At 48.3% G+C, this 17,655-nt stretch overlaps 1 protein-coding gene across 2 annotated transcripts in view; it reads left to right on the forward strand.

The window, feature by feature from the left end:
* Nucleotides 1–11,236, forward strand: part of RIN1 (Ras and Rab interactor 1) — a 32,937-nt gene extending 21,701 nt beyond the window's left edge. For both annotated transcript variants that reach the window (XM_053368656.1, XM_053368654.1), the window contains 8 exons: nucleotides 604–749; nucleotides 1,560–1,748; nucleotides 2,507–2,596; nucleotides 4,761–4,850; nucleotides 6,378–6,500; nucleotides 7,916–8,047; nucleotides 9,065–9,181; nucleotides 10,717–11,236. In XM_053368656.1, the coding sequence (XP_053224631.1) occupies nucleotides 604–749; nucleotides 1,560–1,748; nucleotides 2,507–2,596; nucleotides 4,761–4,850; nucleotides 6,378–6,500; nucleotides 7,916–8,047; nucleotides 9,065–9,181; nucleotides 10,717–10,830 (1,001 nt within the window). In that variant the 3' untranslated portion in view covers nucleotides 10,831–11,236. The remainder of the gene's footprint in view (nucleotides 1–603; nucleotides 750–1,559; nucleotides 1,749–2,506; nucleotides 2,597–4,760; nucleotides 4,851–6,377; nucleotides 6,501–7,915; nucleotides 8,048–9,064; nucleotides 9,182–10,716) is intronic.
* Nucleotides 11,237–17,655: the final 6,419 nt, after the last annotated feature.

A 17,655-nucleotide genomic window follows, 5' to 3' on the forward strand; every position in this document is an offset into this window, starting at 1 on the left:
CTAGCACAAAAAAAGGCACAAGGCCTCTAGCCTGGCCAGTTAGCTGAGCTTATAGGTCTCTATGTGCATCACCCCATCACTGAGCAAGGGCTTCTCCCCAACCACTTTGCCCAGCCCTGAACTCTGAATCCATTGCAGAGGTTAGATTCAGTGCTGGATTTACGTATAAGCTAAACAAGCTATAGCTTAAGCCCCTGCTCTCTTGGGGGGGCCCAAAAAAAACCACTGGATGTATATTTCCAAAATATAAGATCAAAAACAAATAAAACTTACATACAGCAACAGTGTTTTGTGTAGGCTCCTATGATGTAAGAAATGGGCCCCGCCTGCTAGCCTAGTCCCTAAAATATCACTGGTTTGCTCATTTCTATATATAGGGTGCCTACATTCTGCATGTGCAAATGGCTTTAGATACCTATTAGGTCCTATAAATTACCATATAGCATATATTCAACACAAAAAACAGCAACAATTTGTTGTTGACAAAGGACAGCTGGACATATTAAAGGGCCCCATTACTTTTAGTAGCTTAGGGCTAAATCCGGCCCTGGTTGATTGCCTAGAATCAAGCTCCCAATCCTATTAGCTTCTTTTCCCCCGCAGGAGACCAGCCAAGGGCCTTCAACCCCACTCTTTATCGAACACCTGCAGAATACAATCACCTCTTCACTTCAGCCCATCAGACGTGTGGGGACGAGCTCCACGGATTTGAGATAGTCATGTCCCGATCGGTGCAAACTTACATCAAGGTAACCGCCTCTTCCCTTCCCGCCCTTCTGCTCTGAAGCTGCACCACATGCGGAGGAGCACAGGAGCATGTGCCAAGGGCCTTGCACGCAACCACAGCCACCCCTGAATAGGGTGTCATTGGGCAGCGATGGCATCTGGTGCCCGTTGGAACTGGTGGGATGGGAAGCAGAGGACGCCCATAGCAGGTGGAGCCAGCACCAACGGCAGGCGAGAGCCAGTTGGTTTTAGTTCTGCCTCCGCCCTGTTGAGTTCTACAAGAGAAGCAGCATTGAGACTCAGGAGAAGGAAGTTGACAGGCAGTGACAGTCCCTGGACAGGATGGAAGTAAGGAGGCAAACAGGTAGGGGCTGGCTGGCTGAGGGCAGGCTATGGTTTGGGGGGGCAATACCCTGCTTGCCCAACGATAGGGCAGGGCCCCCAAATCGAAGGGTGTGGCTTTTTTGCCACTTCATTTTTATTTAGTTTCATTTTTTTTAATATAAATTAACATCGGATTTAATACATAATTTATAAGTTGACCTCCCACCCTTCTTTCACGGTGTTGTTGTTCCCACCCTTCTATTCTTCCTTATGCTTATTATTTATTCCACAGTACTTTTCTTACTATTATTTTTAATTTTCCATCCGCTGCTCAGAATTTAATCCTTCCCAGCGCTTTACTTCTTAGGCCCCGGGCTCTACCCTGGCGGCCTGGTCAGGGGCTCTCGCAGTTTGCCATGATCTTGGGGACTAGAAACTTGTTTAAAAATTCAAAAAGCAAAAATGAGATGATGGGAATGCCCGTTTCTGGCTTACGTTCCTTTTCACAGAGGAAGCAAAACCGCAACCAGGTGTGCTGGCTTCTCCAGAAAGTCCCCCGAAACCCCGAGGCCACCTGGGGATACGACACCTTCCAGAAGTTTCTAGACAGCGAGCAGTATGCCACCCGCAACATCCGTCGCTACGAGTGGGTCTTTGGGCCTGGGTTTGTCAGCACCGGAGGCCTCACAACCACCAAGGTATCTGGAGCTGGGGAAGGAAGTGGCAGGCAGGTCCAAGGCCTCAGGCTTTGGGGAAACAGGCTAAAGATGCCAGAAATTATTAACATAGGAGAACAGGTTCCCTCAAACTGGTGCCTTCTGGACGTTTTGCACTACAACTCCCATCATCCTTCACCACTGGTCATGTGGGCTGGGCCTGGTGGGAGCTGGACTCTTAGCAACATCCTGAGGGCACCAGGTTGGGGAAGTCTGCAGAGTTACTTGCCAAGGGCATCAGATGCTGGGGAGAAATTATATTCATAGAAATCACAGAATTGTAGAGTTGGAAGGTATCCTAAAGATCATCTAGTCCAACCCCCTGCAATGCAGGAGTATGCAGCTGTCCCATACGGGGATCGAACCTGCAACCTTGGCCTTACCAGCAGCATGCTCTAACCAACTGAGCTATATTAGGAAATTATTTTAACATTCCCTTCGAAATATGCTGAACATTCCCTTCAAAATAAAGTAAGTTTCTGGTCCACATGGTCTTGAATAAAGGACTGGCTTATATAGGAATCTGTCTTATACTGAGTCAGACCATTGGTCAATGCAGCTCAGCACTGTCTACACTGGCTGGCAGTGGCTCTCCAGGGTTTGAGGCAGGGGTCTCTCCCACCCCTACTTGGGATTGAACCTGGGAGCTCCTCTGCACACAAGGCCAGTGCTTTCCCACTCAGCTACTGCCCTTGCCCTCCTGCCAGAGACCCACCTACCCCTTCCCCATCTCTCTACAGGAGCTGGTATGTATGCTGGATTTGAAACAGGGCCAACGAGTGCTGGATGTTGGCTGCGGACTCGGCGGGAGTGACTTCTACATGGCTAAGGTACAAGCGCAAATAAACCTTTGAGTAAGAATGGTGACAGGATGCGGGTGGCACTGTGGGTTAAACCACAGGGCCTAGGACTTGCCGATCAGAAGGTCAGCGGTTCGAATCCCCACAACGGGGTGAGCTCCCGTTGCTCAGTCCCTGCTGCTGCCAACCTAGCAGTTCGAAAGCACCTCAAAGTGCAAGTAGATAAATAGGTACCGCTCCGGCGGGAAGGTAAACGGCGTTTCCGTGCGCTGCTCTGGTTCGCCAGAAGCGGGTTAGTCATGCTGGCCACATGACCCGGAAGCTGTACGTCGGCTCCCTCAGCCAATAAAGTGAGATGAGCGCCGCAACCCCAGAGTCGGTCACAACTGGACCTAATGGTCAAGGGTCCCTTTACCCTTTACCTTTAAGAATGGTGACGATGGTTGGCTCTGGCAGCGTCGCATGGTGATTCCACAGAGTACAAGAGAACGGGTCTCTACTCCCAAAGAGCTTACACAACTAAAATCCAACACAGGGGGGAAGGGGCTGGCTGGAGCTGATGGACGTTAGCTTCTCCACAGCTTCTGGAGGGCCACAGATTCCCCACCCCAGGTTTACAGAGCAGCGGACAAGAAGGAATGATGCAAGAGTGCAACTTGTGACATCGCAGTATTGCATCATCAGCCACCATTCCATCTTCTATCAGACTGTATGGCCTTTTTTGACATGCATGCCATCCATGTCCCTTATCCTAGAAAACATGGGTTGACTATGAGCATAAGAAAAGCCTGTCTGCTGGATCAGGCCCAAAGTCCATTTAGTCCAGCATCCTGTTCTCACGGTGACCCCCAGATGTCTGTAGGAAGCCCCCAAACAGGAGAAGTGCTGCTGCAACTCTCTTCACCTGCAATTTCCAGCAACTGGTATTCAGAGGCTGGAACACAGCCATCCCAGCTAGTAGATACTGATAGCTGTATCTTCCATGAAGTCTATTTAAGGTTTTATAGGTCAAAACCAGCACTTTGACTTGGGCCTGGAAACTGACTTGTAGCTACTGCAGTTGGGCCGAGATCGGTGTAATATGCTCAAACCGCCTTGCCCCAGTGAGCAACCTGGCCACTGAATTCTGCACCAGCTGAACCGCAGTCATCTAACCTAGACATCAGATTACTGCAATGAGTAGGGCTGACTTAAGACTCTAGTGCTGGCAGTGTCATAGCGTGGGGGGGGGGGCACAGGGCGGTTGCCCCGGACACACAATTGTTAGGGGCGCAAAATTTCAACACCTGGTTCTGCCTCAATGCAGCTAAGCGCTTCCATCGCTAGGCTCTGTTGAAAACAGCTTCTCCATGCGAACTAATAATAATAATAATTTTATTATTTATACCCTGCCCATCTGGCTGGGTTTCCCCAGCCACTTTGGGTGGCTCCCAACAGAGGACTAAAACAGAATAAAACTTCAAACATTAAAAACTTCTCTAAACAGGGCTGCCTTCAGATGTCTTCTAAAAGTCAGATAGTTGTTTATTTCCTTGACATCTGATGGGAGGGCGTTCCAGAGGGCGGGCGCCACTACCAAGAAGGCCTTCTGCCTGGTTCCCTGTAACCTCACTTCTCGCAGTGAGAACTTGGGAGTGACCTCTCCAGACAATGGAACGACTCTTCTTATCTCTGTGGCTGTGATCTCCTGGGTGGCGTGGATACTGTTAGACAGCTGAATGTGCATGCATTCTCCATCTGTTTCCCTCTCTCCCACCACCTCCTCTGGGCGGCCCCGGGCACTGGCAACTCACGCTATGCCACTGAGTGCTGGAAGCTCCTGTTTTCTTCCATGATGGCCCCATATTTTTTTTACGGGGAGGGAATTTTTTAATGGTATTTTCAGCAGTGACAACATAAAAATATGAAAGCAAGGATATAGCAAAAGAGGAGAGCAGAAAGGAAAAAGGAAGGAAGGAAGGAAGGAAGGAAGGAAGGAAGGAAGGAAGGAAGGAAGGAAACCATACAAAACAGGATTAAACGATCTCCCATTCCCAGAATGTACATTATAAAACTCAAAGCATTAAACCTCCGGACCACAACATTTTAAGTAAACCTAAAAGAAAATGAGTTCACGGACAGCCTATGATTATGGTCCCATCTTTGAGCTATCATCTAGCCTTGAGGTGGCCTGACTCTTTTCTTTCCTCCTAAGGAGTTTGGCGTGGAAGTCCTGGGCATGGATCTTTCCCACAACATGGTGGAGTTGGCTTTGGAACGAGCGCAAAAGGAGACTGGATCCTTGGTAATGATGAGGGGAAAGGGAGAGGGAACCAAAGGAAGCTGCCCTATTATACTAGTTCTACCTATTTCAGGTCCACCTGACTGATAGGGAGCTCTCTGGGGTTTCAGATAGGGAGACATTCCCAGCCCTACCTGGAGATGCTAGGATTGAACCTGGGACCTTCTGCACACATTGCTGATGTTCCACCACTGAGCTACAGCCCTTCCGAATTAATTAAAGGGAATTAAAGGGGCATCTAGACTGTAGCAAACTGGCTCAATCTCATGTCAGCAAATTCATGTTAAGCAGTTAAAGCTGATTTGGTGCTTTGGGGCAACAAAGAGATGGGGAGAGATTCGTTTTTGTTTGCATTTAAACAAGAAACTACCCAACTTGCACTTCTCGAATCGATACCCAAACCAGAATACAGCTGTCCTTCACAAATGCTCACTTCTCTGAGTTTTGAGTTGCAGTTCTCCAACCAAAAACTGTGTACAAGCATGCACGCATCAGTAGCAAGTGTGCATAGAATGCGCATGTTCATGCAAGCAACAAATATATTTTATATTAATTACGTGCAAAAATATGTACAAAACTGAATGCAAAAATGTGTGTATTAGGAAGAAATTTGCACTAAAATACTGATGAATTTTCATCAAGATTTTTTAATGTTTTTAAAAAAATCTCAAATTGCTACGTAATTCATCAATATATATATATATATATATATTTTAAAATCCATAAATTGATATGGAATTCATCAAGACTTTAAATTGTTTTTAAAAAATCACAAATTGCTATGGAAATTCGGAGAACTGAATTTAAAATTGGAAGAATGAGAAACTGAGACAAACTGAAATTAACAGATTCCTTCATCCCTAACTGCTTCCCCTCCCCAAACTGGACTTTTTGCAATAAGGAAAGTTACAGGAAAAAGCACTGGAAAGTGTGGGATAATTCTAGTTTCGAAGAAACATCACTTAACCTCCCCGAAAGCAGAACAGAAATGAATGCTCATTCAATAGCCAATATTGTTGAATCTCCCTGCAAAGATATCAGGATAAACAGGTCATCTGGAAGCAGCTAAGCAAGTGAAGGCTGTGTACACACCATACATTTAAAAGTACATCACTCCATCCCCCTCCCCCCAAAAATAATATTCTGTGAACTGTGGTTTGTTAAGGGTGCTGGGAATTGTAGCTCTGTGAGGGCTAAACAGCAATTCCCAGGATTCAGGGGGAGGGGAAGAGCTAAAAATGTATGTTGTGTAGCTCTCTAAGTCAGCCATCTAAAAGGGCAGATCTCCTGTTCATTTCATGGGAGCTTGGGTGAAAACACTTCCTAGGTCAGGGGTGTCCAAACTTTTTTCAAAGAGGGCCAGATTCGATGAAGTGAACATGCGTGAGAGCTGACCAGAGTTGCTGAGCTTTTTTTAGGATTGAATTTAGACATGCCTGTCCTAGGTGGATCAGCTGCAATGCTACTTAGTAGGAGAGGCTGCTGTTTGGATTTCACTCTGAAACGTTCTTGTGCCGGCTCTGCTTCTAGGTGCAGTTTGAAATTGGCAATGCCACGCGAAGGACGTTCCCAAAGAACACCTTTGATGTCATCTACAGCCGGGACACTGTCCTGCATGTGCCAGGCAAGAGTGCTCTCTTTGCAAAGTTCTTGGTGAGTCTCCTGCCTCTTAACGTGCAGAAAAATACAACCAATTCAGCCTCGCATCATTGGGGGCAGCCCTCTGGCGGAATCCAAAAACTGTGTTTTCCCCCAGTGCCCTAAAATGAAGCAGCGCTCAGAGTACATGGGAAACAGCAGTACTTTATTTTATCAATGCCCTTAACAAGCGGTTCGTGTCCAATGGGTTTGGTAGGGCCAGGCTTGCCATGTGTCAGGAGAAACCCTGACCTGTCCTGGTTTTCAGGTGTGAGGGGGGAAACCCGGATGTATGGCAACGCGATGGAAAAAGCAGCAGAAACAGCTCCCAAAGCTCAACAATTTTGGTTCTTCCTTAAAAAAAAAAATCCCACCAACTTTGCAGGTGTTAGGAATTTTGCTTTTTGAAATATGGCAACCCCAGGTAGGGCAGAAGGCAGGGAGGCTGACATTAGGTGGCGATAGAGCCAATCACATTTTGGTTTTGCCCCTATCTTCCTTCCTGCTGAGTTCTGTGAGGAAACACACACAAACAGGAAGCAATCTTTGGTGTAAACATAACAAAGGGCTTATTCACACTTCCGCTTGTCCAGCTGCTTCCCCCAGGAAAGTGTTCAGTTGGAGCAAACAGCAATCCATATTTTCCCTGGATCCACGTTTGTTCCAATTTAGCACTAAAGAGCAGGTTTTCCCCAGGCAAGGAACAGGACAAGGGGGAAACCACTCTGACTTGTGCTTTCCAGGCACACCTCAAATGCATCATCAACACCTTTTATCATGCTAATGCCTCTCTCCCAGGTGAGACCTTAGCTTGGAAAGAAAACTTAGTCTATATTTTTCCACTGGCCTCCAATCTTCCTTTCAGTACTCCAAGGAATCAAAATCCTACCATTTAGCAACTTCTAGGGTTTAAAGAGTCCCCCCTTCCCTGCAAATCTATAACACCATGCTGTGAACCTCCCTGAGATCTATGGATAAAGAGTGAACAACAACAACAACAAATTAATAATAGTATGCAGTCATACCTCGGGTTACAGCCGCTTCAGGTTGCGTCTTTGCGGGTTGCGGACCCCCGAAACCCAGAAGTACCAGAACGGGTTACTTCCGAGTTTCAGCAGCTGCACATGCGCAGAAGTGCCAAATCGCAACCCGCACAGGTTGCGAATGCTGCGGGTTGCGAACGTGCATCCCGCATGGATCACGTTTGCAACCCGAGCGTCCACTGTAATTATAATGATGGTATTCTGGATCCTTTTGATCAAACTGCGGCAGGCAGTGGAAGACAGAAGTGCCTGGCATGCTCTGGTCCATGGGGTCACAAAGAGTCAGACACGACTAAATGACTAAACAACAACAACATTCTGGATCCTGTCCCACCAGCGCCCACCGCCCTCAAATCTTACCCAGCCATCTCTCTGTCTCCTCTCTAGTCGTGGCTGAAGCCAGGCGGGCAGCTTCTCATCTCTGATTATTGCTGTGGGCCTCGCCCCTGGTCGAAAGCTTTCACGGAGTACGTCAGACGGAGGGGCTACAGCCTTCTCACGCCCTGGGAATATGGCCAGGTATGGGTGTGTGTGTGTGTGTGTGAAAGAAGGCAGGCAAGTAAGAAGGCCATAGCAGGTGTTTCATTTAGATTAAGACTGCGTACCCTATTTGTAGCCCCAAAACATAGCTTTTCTCAATCCAGAATCGTTCATGATCATCCTTAACGTGCTGCTTTCAATCTAGGGCAGGGGTTTTCAACCTTTTTGAGTCCAAGGCTCCCTTGACCCACTGCATTCTTTCTGTGGCACCCCTGTGGGGCTCAGGAACCCAGTTATGTCACCCCTTGCCTGCAGAGCCCACAGCCTCTCACCCTTTTTCGAACACCCTCCCTTGTGTTTAGGGTTCCCTCAGCCTCATTTCCTCTCCCCTCTCCTTGGGAGTCCTTTGGCCAGCCGCTGCTGCCACTCCTGGTCTCTGAGCTGCTCCCCACGCCCACCCCAAAGAGAGGTGTCTCCTCACACTGCCCCACCAGGGCCTGGGACTTGTCTGTCCATTCCCAACAGCACGGGCTGGGGGGCTGGCTGGCTGGGCTCCCTCACCTGCTTGCTTGCTTACTCCGAGGCCACCTCAGCTCCTGGCAACCAGCACCCCTTGGCCAGCCCCAGAGGCACCATTCGCCTGGGGAGCTTGTAGCCAGGGCTGCTGCAACAAACAGGTGTGCAAGCCTTAGGGAGGCAGAGACGTGAGAGGGCATCAGAGGGAGGGAGGGAAAGAAGGAGGGACAGAGGCCAGTGTTGCCCAAGGCACCCCTGAGCACCATTCAAGGCACCCTAAGGCATAGCTGTCAACTTTTCCCTTTTCTTGTGAGGAATCCTATTCAGAATAAGGGAATTTCCCTTTAAAAAAGGGGAAAGTTGACAGCTATGCCCTAGGGTGCCACAGCACACTGGTTGAAAACCACTGCTGTAGGGAATGTGATCGTATAATCAGGCTCCCGAAAGGCCAGGTGGGGTAGGGGTGGGAGCCATTGATTCTGGCAGAGCTGAATTCAGAAAGGTCCCTCACCTCTCATCCTCATTGCCAACACCTTCCAGGTGCTGCAGGAGGCTGGATTCAGGCAGGTCCAGGCGTTGGACTATACAGAGCGGATGCTGTCAGCCTTGACTCAAGAGCTGCAAGAGCTGGAAAGAAGTCGGCAGCAATTTGTCCAGGTGGGTTGGCAGATTGGAGATGAAGCAGCCTAGAGCTGAGCTTGTCTCTCTCCCTGTGTGGCTGCACACACACACACACACACACACACACACACACACACACACACACACACCTGTTGAAAACTGACAGACTTGGACCACAGGCAGCAGCAGCCTGTCCTGTTTCGTCACCCCTCTGCCAAAGCCTCGCTTACCAGGGTCACACAGCTTTGGCTTCCAGCTTCCGGGGAGATCTTGCCGAAACCTGGAAGCCAGAGTCACTTCTCCGGTGACAGGGAAAAAGCGAGCAGAAGCAGTGGTAAGATGTCGCCGGAAGCTGCCTCTGCCGCTTCTCACTTCTCTGGTGGCAGGAGCAGAGAATCGCCTTGGGATTCCGCCACCCGAGGCAGCTGCTTCAGTCTGTCTCATGGGTGGGCTGGCCCTGACCAATGACAGCACCACGAAAACAAATATTGGGAGAGAGCAAGGGCATTTTGGAGGACTGGGCAAGCAGTTGAAAAGGGCCGAAGTAGAACCAGTGACCTAGGCTGGGGTACAATCTGTCCTTTTTATCATGTGGCATTATGGCCACTCAAAGTAAATAATGCTGTGGTGGTCATCTTTGGCTGAGGTGAGGCAGGATTTGTCCTTTTTATCAAAATGCAGGAGAAGCACTTTTAGAATATGATGTTTTAAGCTTTAGAACTTGTCTCTTTTTTTTTACAGTTGTAAGTTGCTTCGAGACCTTTTATGAGCAACAAATAGGTGTAATTAATTGTAATAATCCTTCCCCCCCCAAAAAAAAATCAAGCAGCAGGTGGGAGCTCCAGGCAAGCAGATTTCAGACAAGCATTAGGCAAAACTTCCAAGGGAGCGGAGAGCGGGCAGTATAAATATTTCCACTGCACCATGAGGACATTTACAATTCCTTCTTGTTCTCTGTTTATTTACAGCATTTATATTGTGCATAATCATAGCATTTCTGAGCAGTGTAAATAAAAACAAACCATACGGTGATAGGGGTGGGGGGGACAACATGATTCAGTTTGAATTTAAAGACGAACCTACCTAACTGGAACACTAACTGGAACAGTATGTGAACTGAAACAGAGCTATTCTTGGAAATTTGCACTTTTCTGGATTTTGTAAAGCAGTTTCTAACCAAGCAACATGTACAAAAATGCAAAAATGAAGGTAAAGTGTGCATAAAAATGCACACCTTGGTGAAAGTAAGCATAAAAATGCATTTTGAGGGGAAATATAAATATATGGGGAAAGACACTTTGCAAAAATGCATGCATTAGGCAAAAATACTTAAGAAAATGTGTATGTTGGGAGAAATTTGTACTGAAATGCTGATGGATTTTCACAAGGACTTTAAAAATAAGTCCCCAAACTGATGTGCAGATGGAAACAACTGAACTTATGCTTGGAAAAACGAGAAACTGGAAGAAACCTCAATTGACAGATCTGTCCCCTCCCTAGACAGAGAACAAAACAATAAATTTCACCCCACCAGGGATTTTGAGTGACTCTCCTCTTTCTTCTCTGCCTAGGAATTCTCAGAGAGCGAGTTTGAGTCCTTGGCCTCTGGATGGAGGGAGAAGCTGCAGCGCTGTGCGGATGGGGACCAGCGCTGGGGGGTCTTCTATGCTCTGAAGCCGCAGTAGCTGCTGCCCCACCCCAAACAGCCTGGGGCGGTGAACTCCTGTCCAGCTCCAGGAGCTTTTTGGCCCAGCAAGCTTTTCATAGCATTTGCTTGTGTTTTCTTCCTACTGCTGCTTGGTCAGCTTTCAAGTCTGGATCCACTGCAAGAGTTTGTAGGAAACTTCACCTTCCAATCTGGATTTTTGCTGGCCTTTCAGTCAGATTACTTGGCTTTGCACTATTCCAGGTCTGGCTGCAAGTGTGGAAGGATTTCTTTCTCTCTCTCTCTCTCTCTCTCTCTCTCTCTCTCTCTCTCCTTCTTCCCTCCTTCTTTCCTTTCTTTCCCTCTTACTGGAATGATCCCCTCCTCTCCCTCCACATCTCTGTTCCATCTGTTTCGGTTATTAAAAACTTACTACATTTTCTTTATTTCCTTGTTTATACCACATTTGTGGGGAACCTCTGTGAGTATGTGTAGAAACTGCCTTGCAGTATACAAAATGTAAAATGCTTATCTCTCGCTCCAACCATTTTTACCTCAGGCCTCAATCTCCAAGCGGTCCCAGGGCATTTTCCTAAAAGGCAATGTGGCCCTCAGACTCCCAGTTTAGTTATTTGTTTATTTTCTGATGTTCCACAACATTCTGGGAAAATAAAAACAGTGGCATCAAATTGCTGCCACCCAGATAAACTCTCCCATCACCAGGGGAATAATAATAATAATAATAATAAATTTTATTTATATCCCGCCCTCCCCAGCCGAAGCCGGGCTCAGGGCGGCTAACAACAATCAAATAATCAAACAATCAAATAAACCAACATTCTAAAAATATTTCATTATAAAAATTAATTAAAATCAAGTTAATGGCAACCATTAAGCAAAACTCTGTGCAGGTTGCCAGAGGAGGGAGTCAGGCTGCGCCCTGACCAAAGGCCTGGTGGAACAACTCTGTCTTGCAGGCCCTGCGGAAAGATGTCAAGTCCCGCAGGGCCCTAGTCTCTTCTGACAGAGCGTTCCACCAGATTGGAGCCGCAGCCGAGAAGGCCCTGGCTCTAGTTGAGGCCAGCCTAACCTCTCTGAGGCCTGGGACCTTCAGGATGTTTTTATTTGCAGACCGTAGGTTTCTTTGTGGGGCATACCAGGAGAGGCGGTCCCGTAGGTACGAGGGTCCTAGGCCGTATAGGGCTTTAAAGGTTAAAACCAGCACCTTAAACCTGATCCTGTACTCCACCGGGAGCCAGTGCAGCTGATATAGCACCGGATGAATGTGGTCTCGCAGTGAAGACCCCATAAGGAGTCTCGCCGCGGCATTCTGCACCCGCTGGAGTTTCTGGGTCAGTCTCAAGGGCAGCCCCACGTAGAGCGAGTTACAATAATCCAGTCTGGAGGTGACCGTCGCATGGATCACAGTGGCTAGGTCAGGGCGAGAGAGATAAGGGGCCAACTGCTTAGCTTGGCGGAGATGAAAAAATGCCGCCTTTGTTATAGCTGTAATCTGCGCCTCCATAGAGAGGGAGGTATCGAAGATTACACCCAAACTCTTAACGGACGGTGCTGGCACTAACTGCACCCCCGCAAGAGATGGGAGTTGCCCCCTCAATCCCATATCGTCCCGTCCCAGCCAGAGGACCTCTGTCTTCGAAGGATTTAACTTCAACCGGCTCCCACGTAACCATCCAGCCACAGCCTCCAGGCATCTGGTCAGTGTGTCTGGGGCCGAGTCAGGATGGCCATCCATCAACAGATAGAGTTGGGTGTCATCGGCATACTGATGGCAACCCAGCCCAAAACTCCGAACAAGCTGGGCGAGGGGGCGCATAAATATGTTAAAAAGCATCGGGGAGAGAATCGCACCCTGAGGCACTCCACACACCAAGGAGTGGCGCGATGACAATTCCCCCCCAAGCGCCACCCTCTGTCCCCGACCAGAGAGAAACGAGCGCAGCCATTGGAGGACTGTGCCCTGGATCCCCACGTCGGCAAGGCGGTGGTCTAGGAGTTCGTGATCGACCATGTCGAAGGCTGCTGACAGGTCTAGAAGAATCAGCAGCCCTGACCCGCCTCGATCCAGCTGCCTGCGGAGATCATCTGTTAGGGCGACCAGAGCCGTCTCGGTCCCATGACCAGCGCGGAAGCCGGACTGGAATGGATCGAGAGCCGATGTTTCATCCAGAAACCTACCAAGCTGTTCAGCAACCGCTCTCTCAATCACCTTACCCAGGAATGGGAGATTCGAAACCGGGCGGTAATTGGACAGATCTAAAGGATCTAATGATGTTTTCTTTAAGAGCGGACGCACCACTGCCTCCTTCAGTTCCCCTGGGAATATCCCGGTGCCAAGGGACAAATTGATGATATCCCCCAGGGGGGCCCGCACCTCATCTGGACACGCTCTAATCAGCCATGACGGGCACGGGTCAAGAGGACAGGTGGTGGGCTTTCCAGCTTGGAGGAGTCTGTCCACATCGGCTGGAGATATCCAGTCAAAGTGGTCCAATACTGGACCCGAGGACAGTCGAGGGGCCTCCAGTTCATTTATTGTGTCCAAATTGGCAGGAAGGTCATGGCGGAGCAACAGGACCTTCTCCGCAAAAAAGCTCGCAAATGCCTCACAGCTGTGTGTCAGATTGTTATTTAAATTTGGCTGTCCTTCAAGGGACGTTAAAGACCTAATTATACTAAATAATTGCGCCGGGCGAGAGCTAGCGGATGCAATGGAGGCCGAGAAGTAAGACTTCTTAGCGGCCTTCACTGCCATCTCATAGGTTTTCATAAAAACCCTATAAGATGTTCTTGAGGCTCCGTCACGAGCACCCCGCCATACTCGCTCTAGCCGTCTGAGATCCCGCTTCATTTTCCGAAGCTCCTCGGTAAACCAGGGAGCCCGGTTTCTGTGGGGTCGCAGAGGGCGCTTAGGTGCGATCTCATCGATGGCTGCCAGGAGCTGGGTATTCCAGCCCTCAACAAGCTCAGTCAATGAGTCGCCAGGGGGAGCAAGGTCCCGCAAGGCCTGACGGAATCTATCAGGGTCCATCAGCCTCTGCGGGCGAGCCCAAATCGGCTCGCCACCTAAGCAGGGTGGGGGTGGAAAGTCAATCCTGGCTTTCAGAGCGTAGTGATCAGACCATGGCACTTTCATCAAAGGAGACATGATCACATCTATACCAGCACCAAAGATCAAATCCAGCGTGTGGCCTGCTTGATGTGTGGGGCCCGAAACAAACTGGGAGAGCCCTAGTGTTGCCAGGTGAAAATGCATCCCCATCATTGGAGTACCAGAAATTCCTCATTCCTTGTATACACCAATGACAAAACTCCTTCTCCTGTCACCAACCCCAAGAGGGAAGTATTGGCAGGATTACAGAGCCTCAAAGTTTGGAGAAGTCCAAAAAAATCTCTTAGGAAATGTCTTGTTTCTGCAGACACTCTCAAACCTCTGTGTCTCCTCTATCCAGGCAAGCAAGTCATTTTCCTCCCATCCCTGCAAAACCATGCTGTTAGGAGAACCAACCCAGGTTGTCACGTTGAAGTCCTATAAACCCATCAGCAGGGGGCAGCAGCTCTCCATCTGATCAATAAATCAGTGCCGTGCTGCCACAGTCATACAGTATTTGGAAACGGCAGAACATCTCTGAAACTCATGGCTCATGCCACCTGCCTGAACTGTCTGAGAGCTGATGGGTCCCAATGTTGGAGAGAGGGCTGAACCTGGAGGGCTGTGGGCTGGGACAGGGTGAGCTCTCTATCCTAGACCTTACTGTTCAAAAGGTCTGGGGTGTGGGTGGGTCTGTGGATGCCGTAGCCTTCAACATTTCTCCGATGAAGATAGGGACATCCTAAGGAAAAGCAGGACATTCCGGGTTCAAATCAGAAACCGAAACGGCTTCTCTAAATAAGGATACTTGGAGGGTCTGGGGTGGCTGCTTTAGTTGAGATTCTTGTATTGCAGGGGGTTGAACTAGATCAGGGGTCAGCAAACTTTTTCAGCAGGGGGCCAGTCCACTGTCCCTCAGACCTTGTGGGGGGCCGGACTATATTTTGGGGAAAAAACAATGAATGAATTCCTGTGCCCCACAAATAAAACAGAGATGCATTTTAAATAAAGGACACATTTTACTCATGTAAAAACACACTGATTCCCGGACCATCCATGGGCCAGATTTAGAAGGTGATTGGGCCGGATCCAGCCCCCGGGCCTTACTTTGCCTACCCATGAACTAGATGACCCAAGGGGAAAACCTTCCAACTATAATTCTATGCTGCTTTGCATGTTGCAAAGTATTGATTTTTTAAAAAAACAACAACCAGTAAGTGAAACGGAGCTGGATAGACAAATGATGGCAACTTTCATACACTAATATTTGGAGACAGGCCATAGTTCAGTGGTAGAGTGCCTGCTTTGTATGCAGAGCTGTCTGGTTCATTCCCTGGTACACTTTCCAAAACCCTGGACAGCGGCTGCCAGTCAGTGTAAGTAACACTGAGCTAGGTGAACCAAAGGTCGTAAGCAAGTACTTTCTTGTTCCCCTGTCCCTCTCACGGGATTTGTCAGCATATAACCATGAGGAAGAAGTGCTCTCTTGATAACTCTGTGCTGCTTCGCCGTGGACAGAACACATTTTTGTAGAGGCTTGTATAATGCAATATTTTATTTGGAGGAAACGGCAGGAATCAGCCCAGAGGCCATATCTACTGAACAACCAAGACATTTCCCTTTTTATATTCTTTACTGAAAGATTAAAAAGTACATAATTGCAAGTGCATAGTGTTAGATAAGACACAAAAGAAGAAGAAAAGATAGGACCCATGTAGAAAACAAACAAACAAAGTTGTGGTTAACCAGACCTTAACCTAATACAGTATTTATAAAAATGAATTCCAAATATCATTGAATTTGTCCATGGCAAGTCTATGTTTAGGATGACCTAAGCCATGTAGTATGTAACAAGGATAACGCTTCTCTAAAACATATGTTTTCTACAATATTGATAAGTTTTTGGCAGAAGGTAGTAGGGACGATCAGCATGACTGTACAGAATGATCTCAAATTTGCAGAGGGAAATATGCTTTTGGATTATACATGGAACCTCACAAAGGGACAATATGAGTGGAATCTCCGTGCCCTTACTATGGCAAAAAGACAGGTTATTGACTAACAGGAAGAATAAAATGCAGGCTCTCTTCAACTACTGGATTGAAGATACGTACAAACTCACTGCACATCAATGTGTTGCGTACAAACATGAACAACCAAGACATTTTAAAGAATAATGGCACACCCACTTTCCAGAACATGCTCATGTATTTAAGGTGACCATGCGCGCTCAATAATAACACCACCCTTTGCTTCATAAGTGACTGTTTCCCAATCAAACATGGCCGCCCCCCTGGGTGTCTTGATCTTGACCGAGCCTAATCGGTGAGTCTGCCTGAAAGCCGCCCCCCTGGGTGTCTTGATCTTGACCGAGCCTAATCGATGAGTCTATGTGAAAGCCGCCCCCCTGGGTGTCTTGATCTTGACCGAGCCTAATCGGTGAGTCTGCCTGAAAGCCGCCCCCCTGGGTGTCTTGATCTTGACCGAGCACAATCGATGAATCTGTGCTGATGGAGTATCCTTTCTTCAGGCTCCTGGGCGGCAGACGTTTTCCGTTCACCCACACCCTCGCCAGCCCTGTGGCAGAATCCCAAGATGCACACAAAGTCTCTCTTTCAAGCGACTGTTTCTCTGGGGTCACGAAGGTCACTGCTTCACCTCCCACGTAGAAGCTGTATTGGTTGTAATTGTAGTTCTCACCCTGGGCCAGCAGGGGGATACTGTAGATAGTTTTCACTCAGGTCCACGTCAGTTATTTTAGGCGGGAAACCCTGGGTTGTTGTTGCTACAATGTTGACAGCCGGCTGCCTATAAAAGCAGGCCGGCTGAGCTGTTTGCTGTTCAGTTTCTGTTCCAGCTTACAAAATAAAGAGCTGCTTGGAGAAATCGCTGTGTCGTCTGCCATGTCTACCCACTATTCAACATTTAGTTCAGAGGTGGGGAAGTTTTGTGACCCTGTGTGGAAACTGCAGTACAAAATGTAAAATGCCCATCTCTCACTCTGCCCACTTTTAAAACCTCTGGTTCCGCCCACCAGCTAGGAAGTTTGCCCAAAAGGGAATGTGGAGCTCAGGCTGAAAAAGGTTCCTGACTCAGTTTAGTTATTCATTCTGGGGGAATAGAAGGGTGGCTGTGATCACCTCTCCTGTCACAGAGGAAGGAATGTACTCTGGAATGAGTAACAAATGTGTACAGAATGGAATGCCAAGAAATAATACCCACTCCTTACTTGGGATGTGGGTGGCGCTGTGGGTTAAACCACAGAGCCTAGGGCTTGCCGATCAAAAAATCGACGGTTCGAATCCCCACAACAGGATGAGCTCCCGTTGCTCGGTCCCTGCTCCTGCCAACCTAGCAGTTTGAAAGCACATCAAAGTGCAAGTAGATAAATAGGTACCCCTCTGGCGGGAAGGTAAATGGCGTTTCCGTGCGCTGCTCTGGTTCGCCAGAAGTGGTTTAGTCATGCTGGCCACATGACCCAGAAGCTGTACGCCTGCTCCCTCGGCCAGTAAAGCAAGATGGGTGCCGCAACCCCAGAGTCGGCCACGACTGGACCTAACTGTCAGGGGTCCCTTTACCTTCACCTTACTTGTAATAAAAAATAAAACTGAATGGGCGCCATCTTACATCGGGGCCCTCCAGATATTGCTGAGTTACATCTCCCCCCAGCTAGCATGGTTGGTAGTCCAAGCTGATGGGATCTGCAGTCAAATCCCAAAGGTTCCCCAGTCTTCATATACACTTAGTCCCTTC

This window comes from Podarcis raffonei, chromosome 16 (assembly GCF_027172205.1).
Source record: "Podarcis raffonei isolate rPodRaf1 chromosome 16, rPodRaf1.pri, whole genome shotgun sequence".
Taxonomy (NCBI): domain Eukaryota; kingdom Metazoa; phylum Chordata; class Lepidosauria; order Squamata; family Lacertidae; genus Podarcis; species Podarcis raffonei.